We start from the raw sequence: 17,339 nt of genomic DNA, 5'->3' as shown, positions 1-17,339 counted from the left end.
GATGTAGAAATTACTGTATGTCAGTTTCCCCGGATTCTCCCATTTGCTAAATTACGCACCCTTTAAGACATCATGTTATACTGTCTTGGATGCACTATATGTCTGGCCTTATTCTAGGGTCTGCGGCGATGTTTGGCGTGTCAAAGAGATTGGTTCTCGAGCACCGCAGGGGGTCGTCGTCATCTTATTTGTCTCCGGCTGCCTGCTCTGTCGAATCCAAGTTATTTTCCCACATCACCTCAAGATCGTCAGAGGCCCAAAGGAAAACAAAACTACTATTATCCTCGAAAGCTGCCACTCCTGCGTTCACTGAGACCAACTGGCGCACGTGGAAGGCAACTCTTGATCAGATCTTGGAGAGGACTATTGGTGTGCGCTGGTCAATCGCGCAACAGACCGTCTCGTCCGGACTCTCATGAATCGAGCCGTTGGGCAGGAGAGGGCTATCTACTCTGCGACTGCGTTCGTTCCACAGCACAATCAGATTCCAAATCTGAGTGCGTGTCGAAATGTTTCATACTTTTGAAACTGCCCACTACACAAGCCCCGAGCTGCACGCGGATCAGCATGCCAGTCCTGCCGCAAAGAGAAGAACTTCGACGGTCAGAGCCTGTGAGCCATGTCGAAGACGGAAGATCCGTTGCAATGGCGAACATCCCTGTGAAACATGTCAATGGTATCGAAAAGCAGCTTCCTGTCATTACACGGAACCTCGCCAGAGACAAGTACCTTCAAGGAGGTAAGAGAGAAGCTCAGTTGCGCCCCTGCATCTACTTTTGTTCTGACTGTTGTATAGGTCCGTCGAGAAGATCTCACAGACACTTCAGGAATACAGAGGCATTCTTCAGAAGCTCTTTCCTGATGTTCACCCAGATCAGCTCAAGGACTTGTCACGAGAGAGGCTCGTTGAACTCAGTTCAAAGACGAGCCCTTGTCATCCACTTTCGCCACGGACACCCAGTGTGGACGAAAAGCCACCCCCAACCGACCCCGATGCTGGCAGCCTGGAACAACTGCAGCCCATGCCTGGAGAATACAGCGATGCCTTCGATCGAAAACCGGCCGCAATCAGAGGCATCACAGACGATGTGAACATGCTATCTTTACATGTAAATCAGAACCCATCGTACCTCGGCATATCATCGGTCATGGCCGTTTTGCGAGTCATTACCTGGTTGGATCCTGATTGCCTTTGCCTTTCCAGAAGTCCGGACAGAAGCGTTGTTGCGAGCCGAGAAGCCTCCTTCCCGCCTGAACATCAGACCGTGGACAATGAGACACTCCAAGGCGACGACGTCTCTAACTCGCCAGCTTGGGACGAGATCCCCTTAATCAACGCATATTTCACCTACGTCCACCCTTTTATTCCGCTGATTGAAGAGCAGTCATTCAGAGACACTTACATGTCTACAGAAAGGACCGACTCAAGGTGGCTGTTACTTCTGAACACCGTCCTGGCAATGGGATGCATTGCAAGTAGAAGCACGGAAGACACGGGTCATCAAGTATACTTCAACCGTCTGAAAACACACCTCACGATCGAGGTCCTGGACTCTGCGCATCTGGAGACAGTTCAAGCTTTAGCTATCTTAAGCGGCTTCTACCTACATTACATCCAGACTCCAAATCAAGCAAGCTCTCTGATGGGTGCCACCCTCAAAATCGCGACCATGCTGGGCCTGCACCGAGACTACTCTGAAGGTGTCGGACCGGCGAAGGCGGAGAAAGCATCCTACTCGATTGAAATGCGACGACGTGTTTGGTGGTCCGTATTCATGCTAGACACTTGGGCTGGCAACTCCTTGGGGAGGCCCAGCATGGGTCGGATGAGTCCTGCTATAACTGCAAGACTTCCTCTAGAACCCATCGGTCAGTCAACCGCGCTGCTGTCGCTGGTGCAGGACAACATACGCTTCTGCATGATTAGCACGCGGATGGAAGATACTCTGGCCGTGTCTCCTCTGCTTGATGAGATCGAGCGTCAAGCTCTGGAAGAGACCTACATTGAATGGTTCAAGCATTCCTCGGTATCACCCGCGTCACCGCGATCCTCCATGAACGAGTCTCCTGGCATAACGACACTCAAGAACGTCATGAGATGGCGATACTACACCAATCGCATCTTCCTGCACCGGCCAGTGCTGCTGTGGTACGCGATGCGCAAGATCACATGGGACAAGCTTCTTCCTGAAAAGAAAGCAGCCATTGAGCTTTGCCGCGAAGCCTGTGCCGACCTCATCAACGACATAGCAACAACTTGGCGGGGCCACAAACCGTGTCAAATGGCAGGCTGGAACGCGAATTGGCTAATGTACCAGGCGGTCATGGTGCCACTCCTGTCTCTTTACTCTGAGCCGTCAGACCCCAACGTTGTCCGAAGCTCTCGACAGCAGGTCGAAGTCGCCATGGCCACCATGCGGGACCTGCAGGCATGGTCCACGACAGCCAAACGATCTTTGGAGGTCGTCGCACGGCTATATGAGGCCAGCAAGCGTCACCATGCCACTGGTGCTAGTAGTACTACCCAGACGACGGAGCCACAGGACTTGTGTGTACCAAGCAACATGACTCCGACATCCACGTCGACTCCAGTCCCTCAACAGCAACATGCCCTGCCCACCTTCCGACCGTCGTACGTCGATGTCTCTCACGCCAATGCTTACGGGGCCACATCGCGGCCGCCACTAAGCACGGCCGGTCAGGAGATGTACATGGACAACATGTTTGACACCATCAAGTGGAGTACCAGTTGGGACAGTCCCATGGGCGGTCCTCAGATGATGAATGGCTGGGATTACAGTTCGATGCAGCATTGGGCGGGCATGCCTCACGCTGACGAGTACTTTGATGTCGGTTTCGCCGAAGACCCGAGTCAGGTCCTACCGGGGTTTGATCTGGACGATATGCACACGTCGGATCCAGGCGACTTGATGCGTGGGCAATATGGGCTAGGGAATATGGAGCAGCGCCATTCATTGTGATTGAATTGTAGATAGCAGTACTGGTAGTATCCTAAGAATACGAAAAGGCCTTTTGAACTTCTTCACGCTTGTGGCAGTCATGTCCCGAGCCAAGCAGACTTGCATGCATGCAGACAGGGAGCCTTAAGAACCGGAGGCCTTACATACTACGATAGTACTACTTAATTCTCCGTAATCTTGGACTCGCTTGATCTGGCCCTTCTGGATTACTTACACGTACGTGCGAATCAGCAACACCGTGAAAAGTCACTGAAGGGGGCTAAAATTTTTACCAATACTAATACTCGATTTACGGCCGTCCTATAGTTATTTCAAAGCCTGACACGAGATCTCTGTGCAAGCAGAATCAGAATTTTCGACATCATGTACAGTACCTAGGTGCTTCCCCCGTCTCGCAAGATGGTTCCGGATCTGGCTGGTGGGCCACATTCCTTCCTAGCTGTGAAGTTGGACTCCAATGGTAGGACGCCGGCGTGCGACATACTGTACTACCACATGTCGTGCAGCACGAGGCTGATTTAATCGGTACTACTAGTGCTGAGTAGTAGTCATTACTGTACACCGTGAGTCGAAAAAGAGTACTAATATATACTGTAGTCGCTCGGTCCGGGGACGCATCTTTCAGTTCTTTTCTTTTTTGTCTGGCTTCCCGGCAAGGGCAAGGCAAGGCTGTGGCTACGCTTAACGACGGTCGCTTAAGACGGATGGGATGATAAACATTCCGACCGCCTATCGTCTACGGTCGGTAACGTCTTGATCGGTATCTGTTCGACTGCTACGGAGATACTCCCTACTCTACACAGTGTATCTAGGAAGTAGTTAGTACTGGATTTGGAGTCTGTCATGGTTAAAGGGGGTGAGTTAGAATCACCTCCGGCCCTGATCTTTCGCTTTTAAACCTGGAAAGGAAATACACGCGGGCGTGCTCGGCCGCGAGTTGTCGTCCCTTAAATATTTTAGTATTTCGCAGCTTGAATTTCGTGACGTGAACCCTGGAATTGGCAATGCCATGGCCGAGTCACACTCAGCGTATCCTCAACCTGTCCATACAAAATGACACGGCTCCGCCATTATGAGGTCGGAAATCCCCTTTCATGCTCCACGACTATCGAAAACGGCAATGGAGCGGCCGAAGGCGCTTTATGTCCGGCGGGTCCCGGTAGAGATGCTGGGTACATAAGACTCAGCTTTGTGACCACTTGACATTCAGGCCACCCCAAGACCCTGACAAATTTACAACAAGACAAGAAAAGCGCAGCCATGACTTCCAAGGAAGTCCTTCTCATCACGGGTGCTAACACAGGTCTCGGCTACGAGACAGTCCGTTCGCTATGCCAGTCCTCGAAAGCATACACCATCCTGCTTGGGGGTCGTGATCTCGGAAAGGCAGAGGCAGCAACGAAACAATTACAGGAAGAGTTCTCGGGCAGCGCGAGCACAATCAAACCGATCCAGGTTGACATCGAGAACGACGAGTCCATCTCAAAAGCGTTCGAACAGGTCTCCAACGATTATGGCCACCTGGACGTTTTGATCAACAATGCAGGTAAGCGCGGAACCTGCGGCCCTTCTGATGATGCCGTAAACTGACCAGCCCCAGGAAGAATGTTTGACCAGGAGTACCATGCCGGCAAGATGAGCATGAGAGAAGCCTGGAACAAGTCTTGGGACGTCAATACCACGGGGACGCACATTATGACCTATACCTTTGCACCGCTGCTCTTAAAATCATCCAATCCAAGGCTGCTCTTCATCACCAGTGGGACATCCACGCTTGCAGAAGCCGAGAAAGGCTTGTTGTGGATCGACCAGCCGCCTGCAAAAGGATGGCCCAAGGAACCCATGCGGCTAGGAGTCGGGGCGTACCGATCCTCCAAGACGGGAATGAACATGATGATGAGAGAATGGGCGCGCATCTTCAAAGAAGATGGGGTCAAGGTGTGGTGCATTTCGCCCGGCATGTTGGTAACGGGCTTGGGCGGAAATCCAGAAAGGACCAAGCAAATGGGAGGATTGGATCCCTCGATAGGAGCGAATTTTGTACGGGATGTGGTCGAGGGAAAAAGAGATCAAGATGTTGGGAAGGTGATCAGGACGGACAATGTGCAGCCGTGGTAATGCTGGGATTAGTCGCATGTGTATGTACTGTATACTGTACCTTATAGTAGGTACTCCACAGATACTTGACAAAGCCTTGATGGCCTCTTCTTGTTAAGCCTGGCGCAAGCCGAGCACTTACGGTAACGCAGGGACCACCGTAGCAGGTAAGGTATTGAACGAAGCCTCGAACCCCACCTGTACGATTTACGATGTCTTGCCCCCGGGATGAAGAACTGGCAGCACTTAAGTCCGGGCGAGTAGGCTTCCCAGCTCATCTGCTTACAAACATTAACTAAGTTAGAACTCCATTCTCGACCTCCATAAAACCTGACCGTATCTGGTCAAACCACCACAAGTTGGAAGCAATGTGATGGCCGACTTTACAACGTTGACCGGCAAGTTTCGAGCTGATCCTTCGGCATGCAGAGTTACCAAGCGCCCCCGGGAGCCACTGGCTTGCAATCAGTGTCGGAAATCCAAGCTTCGATGCGACAAAGCCCAACCATGCAGCAGCTGTGTCAGAAGGGATGCCGCAACGACATGCTCTTACCTGCGACCTTCAGAGTCTGAGAGTCGAGCCGATGCTAGTACAACTCGGTCCTCTGTGGCGGAGGATAGGCTGATGCACTTGGAAGCCATGGTCAAAGAATTAATGCAGAACCAAAGTACTGGTACCGTCCACCCAGGCAATGTCACTGATCAGGCAAAGCCCACGACACCACCGACACTGCCTCATGACCCAGTCGACCTGACTGCACCCGAGCAACTCAGCAACGCTCGATATGTCGGCTCCACGCACTGGTCGGCTATACTCGACGACATCCAGGAATTGAAGGTGGTTCTTGCTGGGCCAACCGACCTCCAAGAAGTGACTGCACCTATTCCATCTGCAACTTCTCTAGCCAGTGACGATATCATATTCGGAGGGTCGAGCAATTTCTCCCTCCAGGAAATCATCGCCCAGCATCTACCTCCCAAAGTCGAAACCGATCGTGCACTGGCAGCTTATTTTCGAGGGGAGACATTCATCGTTCCATTCGTGCACGCATTTCAATTCCAGCGGCTGTATCGAGAGTTCTGGACCGATCCCACCAAGGTCAATCCTCTCTGGCTGTCTTTACTGTTTTCCATCTGTTACATGTCTTCATTAGTTGGAGGAGCCACCTGTGCCGATCTTCCACTGCAGGGCGATCTCATCAATCAGCGCTTTCGCTTGCATACCGCTGCTGCGAAATGCCTCATTGTGGGCAGATACCGGCGACCTCAGCCCTTTGCCATTGAGGCACTTGCTCTGTATGGGCACTGCAAGAACCTCGCAACTCTGGATCCCTCACGTGAAGCCGGCACCATTCTTGCCATCGTCGTCCGCATGGCGTATGAGATGGGTTACCACCGAGATCCCGATCATTTCGGATCGTTCACCATTTTTGAAGCTGAAATGCGCCGCCGGTTCTGGGCAGTTTGCAAGCAGTACGACACTATGGTCTCTTTTCAGCTTGGTCTACCCAGCAGCATTGTTGTGGAGAATAGTGACACCAAACCGCCCAGAAATCTCTTGGATTCAGACTTCAACGAGTACACACAAGAACTCCCGCCATCTCGATCTGAAAACGAACCCACCAAGCTGCTGTGGTTCATCGTCAAAGACAGAATGCTTGCCAGCTTCAGCAAGGTGTCGAAAGATGCTCTCTCGTTCAATGAGAAATCAGAGGCGGAGGTCTACCAACTCGATCAAGAGATACGTCAGGTCCATGCCACTACTCCTGACATACTCCGGACTCGTGCTCTAGGAGACTCACTTGCCGATTCGCCCTTTCTCATCATGACCAGATTGTACATCGAGTTCATTCACCTCAAAAGTGGCTTGGTTCTCCACCGTAAATACATGGTTCGTGGGAGTGTTTTCAGCACAGTGGCATGCGTGGAGGCTGGGAAGAGCCTAGTCAGACAGTTTGTTGACATGTACCACGAGCGTGCACCAGGCGGGCAGCTCCATCTGGGGAGCTGGATGCTCAATAACTTTACCATGAACGATTTCCTTCTCGGGGTGATGGTGCTCTGCCTCGTCGTTCATCTTCGTCGCAGACGGGGGGGCGGGCAAAATTTTCTTCCCTCGAACGGTGAGGCCGCTTCTGAGAAGGAGCTACTCTCCCTTCTCAAGCGCTCTCGCGATATATGTGTTGAGAAATCTCCCGCAAGCAGAGATGCATGGCGGGTTTCTCATGCCATTAGCCTCACCTTGGACTATGCGAAGTCTTCGGACGGTGCTTCGACGGGTGGCAGCACGCTTCCACAGCCGCATTCGCTGAATACCTGGACTGATACTTTCAACGCCGTGCACTCGACAGGAAGCGGCTTCCAGCCTACCGATCCGACTTCTTTGGTTTTGCTTTCGGGAGACGAACAGAGCAATCAATATGGCGACACAGGGATTGGAACGCTTGATTCCTTCAGTTTCATGTTCAATGGGCTTGACGGCGTCGATTGGATGACATTTGACCCCCAGATCTCGGGTCATGATGCTCCCATCCTGTGACATTTCATTTTCGAATCCAGCCAGATGGGAAGTGGTGTTTCGAGGCCACGCAACAGCCAGCATCTTTCGGCGCGACATTCCACCCGGACGCCTATATTCTGGACAAGAAGAGACAACACGATCTCATGCAGAATTACCTAGGTACGGTTCTCTACACACCTTAACGGCGAAGATCTTGCAATGGGCGGATCTTTGTTGTACGTAGGCAGACATCCCATCCATTCCTGCCGTTCCGAGACTTTACTATTGCAGCATCCTCAATGCTCTACCAACGCGGACGAGCACGTCCGGAGTTGGTCACTAAGCCCGAAGCTGAGATGTCGAACTTAGTGATCACAAACCCCCCAAACCTGCATGAACCATGGACAGACTCAACCTAGACCGTCGGGCGTGTCTACGCCATCTCTTCCAGACACATTCCAGGCTTTCGCAGAGTTTCTCCAGATCTGGTGTGCGTGGATCACGCCTCCTCCAGAACAACGTATCCCTAGCTCGGGCGTCCATATCAATACCGCAAGAACTTCCTTCCCATGAGAAACAGATATTGTCTTCATCTCGACTCTTGAGGGTATAAGAGAGTGGAAGTGCAATAACGAGCACAGTTCCAGATTTCTCCAAACAGTGGTGGTAGAGGCGGCCCTGGACTTCTCTTGCCCCGTTCCTTCAGGTTCAATCCTGAAAGCAGCAGCAGCAGCACCACCACCACCACCACCATCACCAAGACAACATCAAGTGTCCACAAAGACGACCATCCACCCGTCTCTGCTCGTCCGGCAACCAGCAGCAACGCAAACATGTCGAGTGAGCCACGCATCGTCCTCATCACCGGGGCAAACAGCGGCGTTGGCCTCGCCACCACCGAAGTCCTGACCACCATCCCCTCGACCTCGGCCTCGACCACGTTCCACGTAATAATGACGGACCGCTCACTAAGCAAACTCGACCAAGCCCGAAACCGACCTCATCGCCCGCCACGCAAACAACACCACCGACATCTCCTCCCGCCTGACGACCTGCCACCTCGACGTGCTCGACGACGCGTCCATCCACTCGGCCTCTTCACCACCATCTCCTCGCGCATCGGCCATCTCGACGCGCTGATCAACAACGCGGCCATTGGCAACAGCTCGGACGACGTCCGCGACCGCTTCACCCACCGCCTGTCTCGAGACCAACGTCACCGGCGCCGCCGTCGTGGCCGACAAATTCCGTCCTCTTCTTCTTCTCGGCAAAACCAAAACCCTTCGCAGCACCAAACCGTACAGCATCTACGTCTCCTCGGGCGCCCGGCAGCTTCGCTCGCACCGGCGACCCGTCTCGTCCGCCAGCGCATCCACACCCTCGCCCAAAAACCCGGACGCCTACCACGCCAGCAAGGCGGCGCTGAACATGGTCGCGCTCCTGGAGCATCGCGCCCACGGACACGAAATCAACGTCTTCGCCATGACGCCCGGCTTCGTCGTGAGTAATCTGCGCGGCACGGACGAGAACCTGCGCCCCTGGCACGGCATGGCAGGTGATCCCATGGTCGCGGGTAGGACGCTGTTGAGCATCCTGCAGGGTGAGAGGGATGCGGACGCCGGAGCCGGGCTTGTGCATAAGGATGGCGTGTTTGGATGGTGAGCTCATTGACCCACAGTGGTGTCCTCCTTGGGCATAAGTGGTGTACCAGGTATAGTACCCTAGGTACCTATATATCAAGGGATACTGGAGGACTTACGCAGTGCCCCTCCGGGCGTCAAAACCTGGTGAAAAAGAAAAGTCCTTGAACATCCAACACCTTCCCTGTCCACGTTCAACTGTATTGCTCCGAAAAAAAATCCAAGTTACTGTATGACATACGTTGTCGCCACCGGCAAGCGAGCCCTGGGTACTATGTATCTGGTATATACACAGACACCTGCTCCCGATGACTCCACATTTCCAACCGCAAACGTCAATGTGATGCTCCAGACTTCATGGTAAAAGCACATCGTCTCACATCCGACCCAAACATGCCAATCAGGAGCTCTTCATTCAAATGCGCTCCTTACCGTCAATAGCAATCAAACAGCTATTACTCGACCACACCGGACATCTCAAGTAATCAATCAGCACCGCTGGAGATAATTGCTGGGAACCAATCCAATACTGCCTCCTCTCGTGCCTTTCATGCTCTCGCGGACTTCTGCTTCCCACCATCCGTCGTCTTGTATTCTCAGCACGGCCAATATGTCGCCTTTGCTGAACGTAAGCTCTTCGGGTATCGCAGCTGTGTAGCTGTACATTGCACGAGCTATTACCAGTCAGTCATTGCTTGCTAGCGTGTTTAGTTAGGCTCACCATAATGCAAAGGTTGCGGTTGCGCTGGCCGGAATGGAATATTCGCCAGACTTTTACTTCTCTCTCTTCTCAACTCGATGTCTGCACCACCTCTTTGTCTAGAATCACGCCCATCATAACCTTGAGGCTGCTGGTAGCGATCGCCTCCGAAACTGGAGGTCGGCCTAGCCATGCTTTGTCGACCTCTGCCACTGCCGTTGCCAGATCCATCGTATCTCGTCACATCCGAGGAGCTGAGCTGCATTTCCATTCCACTTCCTTGTCGGGAGGCCGAGCCTTGCCCTCTCGGTCTCCCGCCTCCATGGGGATTGGGTGAAGCCGCTCGGTATTGTGGGCCACCCTGCTGCATCATTGCCGGACCGGGACTGCGCGACCTCATGTACGGATCTTGGCGTTGAGGCTGCGGACTAGTAGCACGAGGCATACCAGGAGCTGGACTCCTCGAACGCTGATATTGATTCTGTGGTTGCGGACTTGCTGCTCTTGGGATCATGCCTGGGCCCGGGCTTCTCGATCGTTGATATTGGCCTGGTGGCTGGGGGCTGGCTGCCCTCATTATACCAGGTCCTGGGCTTCTCCTTCCGTCTCTCGTCCCGGGTCTTTGTTGATTACTTCTAGGATTCGACGCGACAGAACCAGCACCCCAAGTCTCTGTCCGGTTCAGCATTTCCTTCTTAGTGTGAGCGGGTTGCGGCACACCCAGCGCACTCTGTCTTTCTGCCGCCGACTCGTACGTCGGCGGCGGTGTCCCTCGTTGGGCTGCCATTCGTGCTTGACTCTCGGCACTGATCAAGCCTGGCCGTGTGGTCGGGTCTTGGTCAGGAGCCGGAGTTGCAACGCCGTGATAGCGATCCACTGGAACGCGGGTACTGGACTGCTTCGCCATACCTGTCACACCATTGGAAGTGCGTTTGAGATCAGCCAGTGCCTGTGCGATTGGGTCATGCATAGCATCATCGCCCATGCTCGAAGGTGGAGGAAGAAATTGACTGCGGCGATTTGCAGAACTTGCTTTTGGCGTAGCAGTTTGACCATCGGGACTGGCCACATCGAAAACATTGTTGCCCACATTCAGCTGAAAATTTGCTCGAGGATCAGCAGGTTCTTCGCCTTCGGGTGCCATAGCTGCAGTGTTTCGGTTGAAGAAGCTTGCTGTGTGCTTGGTAGGCGACTTGGTAGGACTGGAATGCGAGCTGGACACAGTCGGGTTGAGGTTGATTCTACCACCAGTAGCTGAGCTTGAAGACCATGTATTGCCATTTGGAGGACTGGCTGCAGGATTGTCGTGCTCCTTCCTCGACTTCCGCCGGAAAGGGCTGTTCGAGAAGAAGCCTGATCGCTTCTTTTGCACCGATTTCTCGGGAGAACCCATGCCTGGCAGCTCGATGCCGTTTATAGGGGCCGTCTTGGTTGGTGAGGCCGCGGCCGACACCGGCTCAGCACTTGTGAACGAACTGGGTGCGGAGTATTGGCTCTCACTATCTCTGCTTTCAGGTCTGGTGTTTGAAGATAAGGCAGAACCAGATACCGAAGGAGGTGCATCTGTCCGGCAAAACATGGTCATGCCATCGGTGGGATACTGGTTGTGAGGTACTTGAGGTACATCACCGTGCTGGCTGGGTGAATAATTTGGAGGAACGTTGGGACCGGACTGTTTGTAGTTGAGAGGGGGCGGACGACCACTGTTGGAATTGGAAGGAGTCGGCATGTCGTCTTCATTAGGTATCATGGGCTCTTCTGACATGCGTTGAGGAGTGTCACGCGTACTTCTCGTGGCGTTTGAATGAGTTGGCGACGATGATCTGAAAGCAGGATTCGTGGTGCGTGAGAATTGTGCCACAGAGTAGTTGTCGTCTTCCGAGACCTCGGACTGAGTGTCAACATCTCCTCGACAGAAGTTGATGTATCGTGGAGGATCTGGAATTTCTTGACCCGTCCCGCAGGTCTTGATGAAATTGCTGATGTCTTTTTCCACTTCGCAGTTTTCCAGAGCAAGCCTGATCTTCTCGCAGGAAGCATCATCCGAGACGCAAACAGTCGACGCAATATTGGCGAACGCCCAGAGTGAAGACTTGGTGAAGTCCAGTCGTTCTTCCTCGAGGTCCTGGAATTTATCGCAGGCGGCCTTCCACTCTTTATTCCATCGTCCAGTGGTTTCTTCAAGCACCTTGACAGCAGCTTCGTATTCTTGCGAGTTCGAGGCCATGTTTATCTGCGTCTTTTCGAGCTTGGCCTTGTTCTTTCGCTCCTCTTGTCCCATAACCATGTGGCCTTGGGCCAAATAGCCTTTTATTCTCAGGCAATCTTGTTCGTACTTGTCTCGCGCTTTGTTGACGTGTGCGGTTTGTGCTTGCTTGGACCTGTGGAGCTTCTCTATGCCAGATTGTACAATCTTCCGACGTTCTTTCATGCCGCCCGAAAAAGCCGCCAGCGGTTCCTCGAGCTCCGACTTCATTTGCTGAGCGATTAGGGCATGTTGTTTCGCCATTGATTCTGTTTCTCCTCTTGCGACATCGAGACTCGCTCGCAACGTGCCTTGTTCGACGCTTCCGAGTGGCTTCCGCGACAGACTGTGTAGCTTCTTCGCATACTCTTCTTCCAAAGCGGCGCGCGCACTGTAGAAGGCTCTGAGTTCGTCGCAGGTAGTTTTGGCATTCTGCATGCGAGTAAGGAGAGGGTCGACTCCGGCATCATCTCGTCCCCAGAAATTGTTGGAAACTGTCACCATCAGCACGCTAGTCATCGCCGGTCCTCTGTTGTACTCACAGCTCAAAGGTACTGAAGGAGGGGCGCCTGCGTCGGAGGCAGTGCCTGCCGGCATTGTGCCTTCTTGATCTGACCTTATTGTTGTTGGGTTGATAGATAACTCGTCGAGATGCTGCCTGCGATCAACGGAGGTGCAAGTTCTGGCTTAGGTGATTGTACGTCTGTGCACTCTGGAGTTGTGAAAGTAACTGGCCTGCATTGACATTGCAGTCGAATGACGAGGACGGTGAATTTGTTTTGTAGCTCGTCGTCGGGGCAACGCCATTCGACTCCTCCGAATTCTACAGTACTGTGTACCTTATTATGCCACCATCACAGCCAGAGCCGGGATCAATCAAGAACAATGAGTGCACTCAAAGTCCCTCAGATATGGATCTCGGCTTGTGGCTCAAAGTATCATTTCTTGATAAACCTATACACAGAGGGATCTCTGGCTCTGAGCAGACTTCAGGCCCCAGGAATATGGGTGTACACCTCTCCTGCCTTTACTAAATGTCTGCGACACGTGCCAATCCCTTTCCCTGACAGCTCGCTGCCGTCCATTCCACAAAGCTTGAAGTCTTGAAGCGTATGGGTTTGCTAAGCGGAGAGCCTGGATAGCAGGATTCCTGAAACTCGAAGCCCAATTCGTACGCCTTTTAGAGGCTCTTTGTTCTGGGATAACAACGTGACTGGAGACCTACTCCTCGTCCACAAAAGAATTCGCCAGACGCCCAAAGAAAGGTACCTCGTAATGCTCCAAAGTCTCGACATCCCGATACGCATGCATGGCCAAAAACCCGATCAAAACCAAATCAACCGTAAATAACATCCACGACAGCACCCGCGACCAGACCAAGATCAGGTGCAGGACAAAGATGGCAGAAAACAACATGCTGGACTGCCACGCGTGAAATCTGACATAGTCGCTCTTGTGCTCGGCTATGAGGAGAAAGACACCTCCGGCAGGTGGAAGGAGGAGGTATGCCAGCATAGCTTCATAGTCCAACCTCATGAGCAGACTCGTCTCGAAAGCTTCCAGGCTCTGTCCCCTCTCTTGTTGCGCCGCCGCGAACGCATCATTGCCAAAACTTCTTGGTGCTTGCGACTGCACCTGCGATGTCGTACGGGGAGCTTGAGAAGGTCGATTCTGCGGAGGTGGTGAGCGTACTCGTTGGGAGTCCAGAGATGGTCTGCTCTTAGCAGGAGGAGGGGAAAGGGCGCGTTCTCTGCCATTGAAGAGATTAGCTATTTAATTCGACGAAACACGAGCGTATGAGTCGCGGTAAGGTTCTCACATCTCAGGAGATTCATCTTGGTATGGTGCGAAGTTCATTGTTTACTCTTCCTTGGGGAGCGCTTTCGTCTGGCCGTGACATGAATGAGGCGCAATTGCTGCAGGATCTCCTCTCGTTCGTCGTTAATGAGGGCGCTCCTCACATACAGTATCGTAGGAAAGGGCAAGAGGGCTGGTCGTAGTCGAGTTAGCTGAATACAATCTAGAAAGAAGGCTGATTGATTCCGGAACGAAGCCGCCTCGCTCAGAAAATGGCCGCTGATCATGCCTTAGAGCCGGCTGCACCAGGCCGAGATGTGGCAGGCTCTACAGGGCCTCTACACTTCGAGCGTACGAGATTTCACCGTCTTCTACCTTCCTAAGTCGCACCCCGTCGACGGGGCTTATCCCGTCAAGTGCTGTCAGCTTCGAATGGATACGTAAGACCTCTTCCACCTAGGCTTACATATAAGACTACTATATTTACGAAATTTGCCTGTAGAACGTGACCGCGTCCCCTACGAATTGTGCTGACTCATCAGGATTCTCAACTGGGCCGGACAAAGTCAGCTTAAAGCAATATACGCACATCGACCATAGGCTCGGCAGAAACTGTAATTATCTCCATCGGGATGCCGGACGTCGCATACTGTCCTGTTCCAATTTATCTATAATCCCGAACGCCTTCGATCGGCAACCCGACGAACTTTGTCTACCCGACATTCTATACATACTGGTAGGTAATCTGAGGAATTTCAGAAGATATGGAGAACGTGATTACCAGAAGGAAGAAGGGCGAACTCTGCAGGCACACACCGTATCACGGAGAATATCTGTGCTATCTTCACATATCGAGACAACATGACGATTTTAGCGGCAGGATGCGCAGCCATCGGTCAGATATACACTCTCCCTCTGATTATTCTGCTTGTGCTCTGCATCCGCTGGGTTAAGCAGTCTATCTCTCTCCGGTATCAATATCGGTTTCCAAACCCAGTCCCAGGGCTACCCATCATCGGCAACAGCCTTCAGATGCCCACTACCGGGCAGGGCCCCTATCTACAAGCTCTGGGAGAGAAGTACGGAGACATGTGAGTGGTTCTGCACAGCTTACTGCTACTCAGGCGTCACTCGTTTGGAGTTATACCAGGTTTACTATGAGAATTGGTACGACCCCTTGGGTCATCCTGAACTCCCGACGAGTAGTCACCGAGCTACTCGAGAAGCGTGCTGCAATCTATTCGACCCGACCAGTTTTGCCCATGGCACACGGTCTCGCTTCGGCGGGGAAGCGCATCCTTGTTATGCCATATGGCGACCTTTGGAGGAGAGAAAGAAAGATTATGCACCAGATCTTGAACAACACTAAAAGGCGCATATATGAACCGTTTCAAGACCTCGAGTCTCGTGCTCTCTTATATGAGTATCTACATCGACCCGATCTTTGGTACCAATCTCATCTTCGATACGCGAATTCCGTGCTTATGAGCGTCGTCTCTGGAAGAAGGACCAGTCGTACGGATCCGCATCTCCTGGAGTTGCTTCACACCTCCGAAGAATTCGTCCGGTATCTCATGCCGGGCCGATCCGTTGTCGATGTTTTTCCATTTCTGACCAGGATCCCATGGCTGAAGGAGTGGCAACCTTGGAGATGGTATGGTGATGGTCTGTACAGACGGACCCTGAAGTGAGAGACCTTGTATTCATGCGCGTCCAACAGCTCACATCGAATACTCAGGTCTACAAAAGGGAGGTGGATGAGCTTCGGCACCGACAGAAGCTGGGTATCCAGAAGCCTTGCTTCATGACAGAGTTCTTGGATGCTGGGAAGGACCGAGGGTTTTCCGACGAGGAGCTCTGCTTCATCTCCGGAACCTTGATGGAAGCAGGCTCGGACACCACCAGAATCTCCCTGCACGAAGTTGTGGCAGCGGCTGCTTTATATCCCGACTGGGTCGAACGCGCACGGATGCAGCTGGATCGGGTGTGCGGGGCCAATGGTGAGCGATTGCCAGTCGCACAAGATCTTGCTCAATGCCCTGTCATTAGAGGCGCAGTCAAGGAGAGCATGCGTTGGAAGTAAGTTGCGTCCCCGTGACCCTTAACCTCAACGACTGATCCACATTCAAGACCTACTATAGCAGAGACAGGCATTCCGCACTGCTTGCTCGAAGACGACAACTTCGAAGGCTACCGTGTTCCCCTCTGGATCTGTGTTCACCTGGAATCACTGGGGAATATCGAATTCGGCCTTGGAGTACGGACAGCCGGAGCGCTTTTGGCCGGAACGATTCATCAACGACGAGCTCGATATGGCTTTGAAAGGCCATCTGGGCTTCGGTGCCGGTGAGTTAGCCGGGTTTCTGGCCCTCCTTGGTGGCAATGACTACGGGCTGACTGTCCCCCCCTAAACAGGTCGAAGGGCTTGCGTCGGATACTCTGGTGGCGTAGACAACCTTGGCATCGCAATTGCGAGGATTGTTTACTGTTTCAACTTCGAACAGGATTCATCAGCTCCCATCGACACTTCGACACCATTTCACTCAAAGAATGACGGTCCATTCAAAGTTATCATTACGCCAAGGAGTGAATGACATCGAGATCTTATCGAGAGGCAATGTAGTGCCGCAACGATCATCAATTGAATGACGGCAGCATCTTGCTTGTGGGTTTGTAAAGTGGTGGCCTCGGTGACCACATGGTGTGGCATAATTTTGGTAAATACTACCAGTGCTGCTTAGTATTTTGATTCAGGATCTATTTATCTCCTCCGCGGTTAGATGGCAACGTTAAAGTCTTGGTATAGATTGGCCTGGAAACCCTACCAGATATGCTACATTTCGAGAGACAATTTCTTCACAACTGTTGAGGGTAATGAGCAGGTAATTGAATTGAAAGTCTCTCCGAAGGTGTCAAAGAGAACGACAACCTAAAAGGGTCTCAGAAGTTTCCGTAAATTATGGGAAAGAAATAGAATTTAGTTAAAGCCTTACCTAAAGCTCTTAACTAAGATCCTAACTAAATCAGTGTTTAGGCTATCCTTCTAGTTAGGCGTTAATTAAGAATTGATGCCAATCTATATCATCGGTAACTTATTGTGGCTGTATTCAAAGCTTCGTTTCGCCTTACGTGAAGAGCGCCGTCTTCAGATCCATAATCAAGACGGACAGCGGACGCAAGTAAATCCTCAGGTAGGCGTAGGGGGTTGCTGTCTGTGCTCATCCCCGCTCCAAGTTACGTCTTTGAGGCGCCAACAACAAGCAGAAGCGACCTTTACTGCAACTTCGAGCATCTCCAGACGGGATCTGCATGGTCACCGTCAAGGCCCAAGTCAAAGTGAGTGCCAAATGGCCAAGGAGGCGTTCTTTTCTCTTCTTTC

At 52.4% G+C, this 17,339-nt stretch overlaps 7 protein-coding genes across 8 annotated transcripts; 5 read left to right on the top strand and 2 right to left on the bottom strand.

Moving 5' to 3' along the window:
* Window positions 1-334: 334 nt before the first annotated feature.
* Window positions 335-3,031, top strand: PV05_08746 (uncharacterized protein). The gene is made up of 2 exons (XM_013458284.1): window positions 335-739; window positions 797-3,031. Exons 1-2 carry the CDS (start codon window positions 510-512, stop codon window positions 2,979-2,981), a joined length of 2,415 nt encoding a protein of 804 aa, XP_013313738.1. The 5' UTR covers window positions 335-509; the 3' UTR covers window positions 2,982-3,031.
* Window positions 3,032-4,209: 1,178 nt separating this feature from the next.
* Window positions 4,210-5,115, top strand: PV05_08745 (uncharacterized protein). Its single transcript, XM_013458283.1, has 2 exons — window positions 4,210-4,527; window positions 4,582-5,115. Exons 1-2 carry the CDS (start codon window positions 4,242-4,244, stop codon window positions 5,097-5,099), a joined length of 804 nt encoding a protein of 267 aa, XP_013313737.1. The 5' UTR covers window positions 4,210-4,241; the 3' UTR covers window positions 5,100-5,115.
* Window positions 5,116-5,583: 468 nt separating this feature from the next.
* On the top strand, window positions 5,584-8,271 carry PV05_08744 (uncharacterized protein). The gene has a single exon (XM_013458282.1). It carries the CDS (start codon window positions 5,704-5,706, stop codon window positions 7,615-7,617), a length of 1,914 nt encoding a protein of 637 aa, XP_013313736.1. The 5' UTR covers window positions 5,584-5,703; the 3' UTR covers window positions 7,618-8,271.
* Window positions 8,272-8,411: 140 nt separating this feature from the next.
* Window positions 8,412-9,240, top strand: PV05_08743 (uncharacterized protein; the record flags this gene model as incomplete). The annotated part of the gene is made up of 2 exons (XM_013458281.1): window positions 8,412-8,779; window positions 8,868-9,240. The coding sequence occupies 2 exons, from the start codon at window positions 8,412-8,414 to the stop codon at window positions 9,238-9,240; spliced, it is 741 nt and encodes a 246-aa protein (XP_013313735.1).
* A 2-nt stretch (window positions 9,241-9,242) lies between these two features.
* On the bottom strand, window positions 9,243-12,891 carry PV05_08742 (the record flags this gene model as incomplete). 2 transcript variants are annotated; one of them, XM_013458280.1, is made up of 3 exons in its annotated part: window positions 9,243-9,892; window positions 9,940-12,657; window positions 12,706-12,891. In XM_013458280.1, 3 exons carry the CDS (start codon window positions 12,758-12,760, stop codon window positions 9,708-9,710), a joined length of 2,958 nt encoding a protein of 985 aa, XP_013313734.1. In that variant the 3' UTR covers window positions 9,243-9,707. The 2 variants fall into 2 exon arrangements, with proteins under 2 accessions (XP_013313734.1, XP_013313733.1); XM_013458279.1 differs by lacking the exon at window positions 12,706-12,891 and having other exon boundaries at window positions 9,940-12,684.
* Window positions 12,892-13,011: 120 nt separating this feature from the next.
* PV05_08741 (uncharacterized protein) lies at window positions 13,012-14,405 on the bottom strand. The gene is made up of 2 exons (XM_013458278.1): window positions 13,983-14,405; window positions 13,012-13,913 (listed from the first exon to the last, which is right to left on the bottom strand). Exons 1-2 carry the CDS (start codon window positions 14,018-14,020, stop codon window positions 13,385-13,387), a joined length of 567 nt encoding a protein of 188 aa, XP_013313732.1. The 5' UTR covers window positions 14,021-14,405; the 3' UTR covers window positions 13,012-13,384.
* A 1,179-nt stretch (window positions 14,406-15,584) lies between these two features.
* Window positions 15,585-16,554, top strand: PV05_08740 (uncharacterized protein; the record flags this gene model as incomplete). The annotated part of the gene is made up of 5 exons (XM_013458277.1): window positions 15,585-15,614; window positions 15,699-16,039; window positions 16,091-16,217; window positions 16,267-16,306; window positions 16,376-16,554. 5 exons carry the CDS (start codon window positions 15,585-15,587, stop codon window positions 16,552-16,554), a joined length of 717 nt encoding a protein of 238 aa, XP_013313731.1.
* Between the last annotated feature and the right edge of the window lie 785 nt (window positions 16,555-17,339).

This window comes from Exophiala xenobiotica, assembly GCF_000835505.1.
Source record: "Exophiala xenobiotica strain CBS 118157 unplaced genomic scaffold supercont1.5, whole genome shotgun sequence".
NCBI classification, from domain to species: domain Eukaryota; kingdom Fungi; phylum Ascomycota; class Eurotiomycetes; order Chaetothyriales; family Herpotrichiellaceae; genus Exophiala; species Exophiala xenobiotica.
This window is presented reverse-complemented; position numbering and strand designations above follow the sequence as displayed.

What these genes read in the sequence shown, in the direction of transcription:
- PV05_08741 (XM_013458278.1), bottom strand. Translation starts at nt 14,020, where the DNA reads ATGAACTTCGCACCATACCAAGATGAATCTCCTGAGAT. An exon ending in CAAGATGAATCTCCTGAGAT is followed by an intron (nt 13,914 to 13,982) that starts GTGAGAACCTTA and finishes CTTCAATGGCAG; the next exon opens with AGAACGCGCCCTTTCCCCTC.
- PV05_08745 (XM_013458283.1), top strand. Translation starts at nt 4,242, where the DNA reads ATGACTTCCAAGGAAGTCCTTCTCATCACGGGTGCTAACACAGGTCTC. An exon ending in CGTTTTGATCAACAATGCAG is followed by an intron (nt 4,528 to 4,581) that starts GTAAGCGCGGAA and finishes GACCAGCCCCAG; the next exon opens with GAAGAATGTTTGACCAGGAG.
- PV05_08744 (XM_013458282.1), top strand. Translation starts at nt 5,704, where the DNA reads ATGCACTTGGAAGCCATGGTCAAAGAATTAATGCAGAACCAAAGTACT.
- PV05_08746 (XM_013458284.1), top strand. Translation starts at nt 510, where the DNA reads ATGTTTCATACTTTTGAAACTGCCCACTACACAAGCCCCGAGCTGCAC. An exon ending in AGACAAGTACCTTCAAGGAG is followed by an intron (nt 740 to 796) that starts GTAAGAGAGAAG and finishes ACTGTTGTATAG; the next exon opens with GTCCGTCGAGAAGATCTCAC.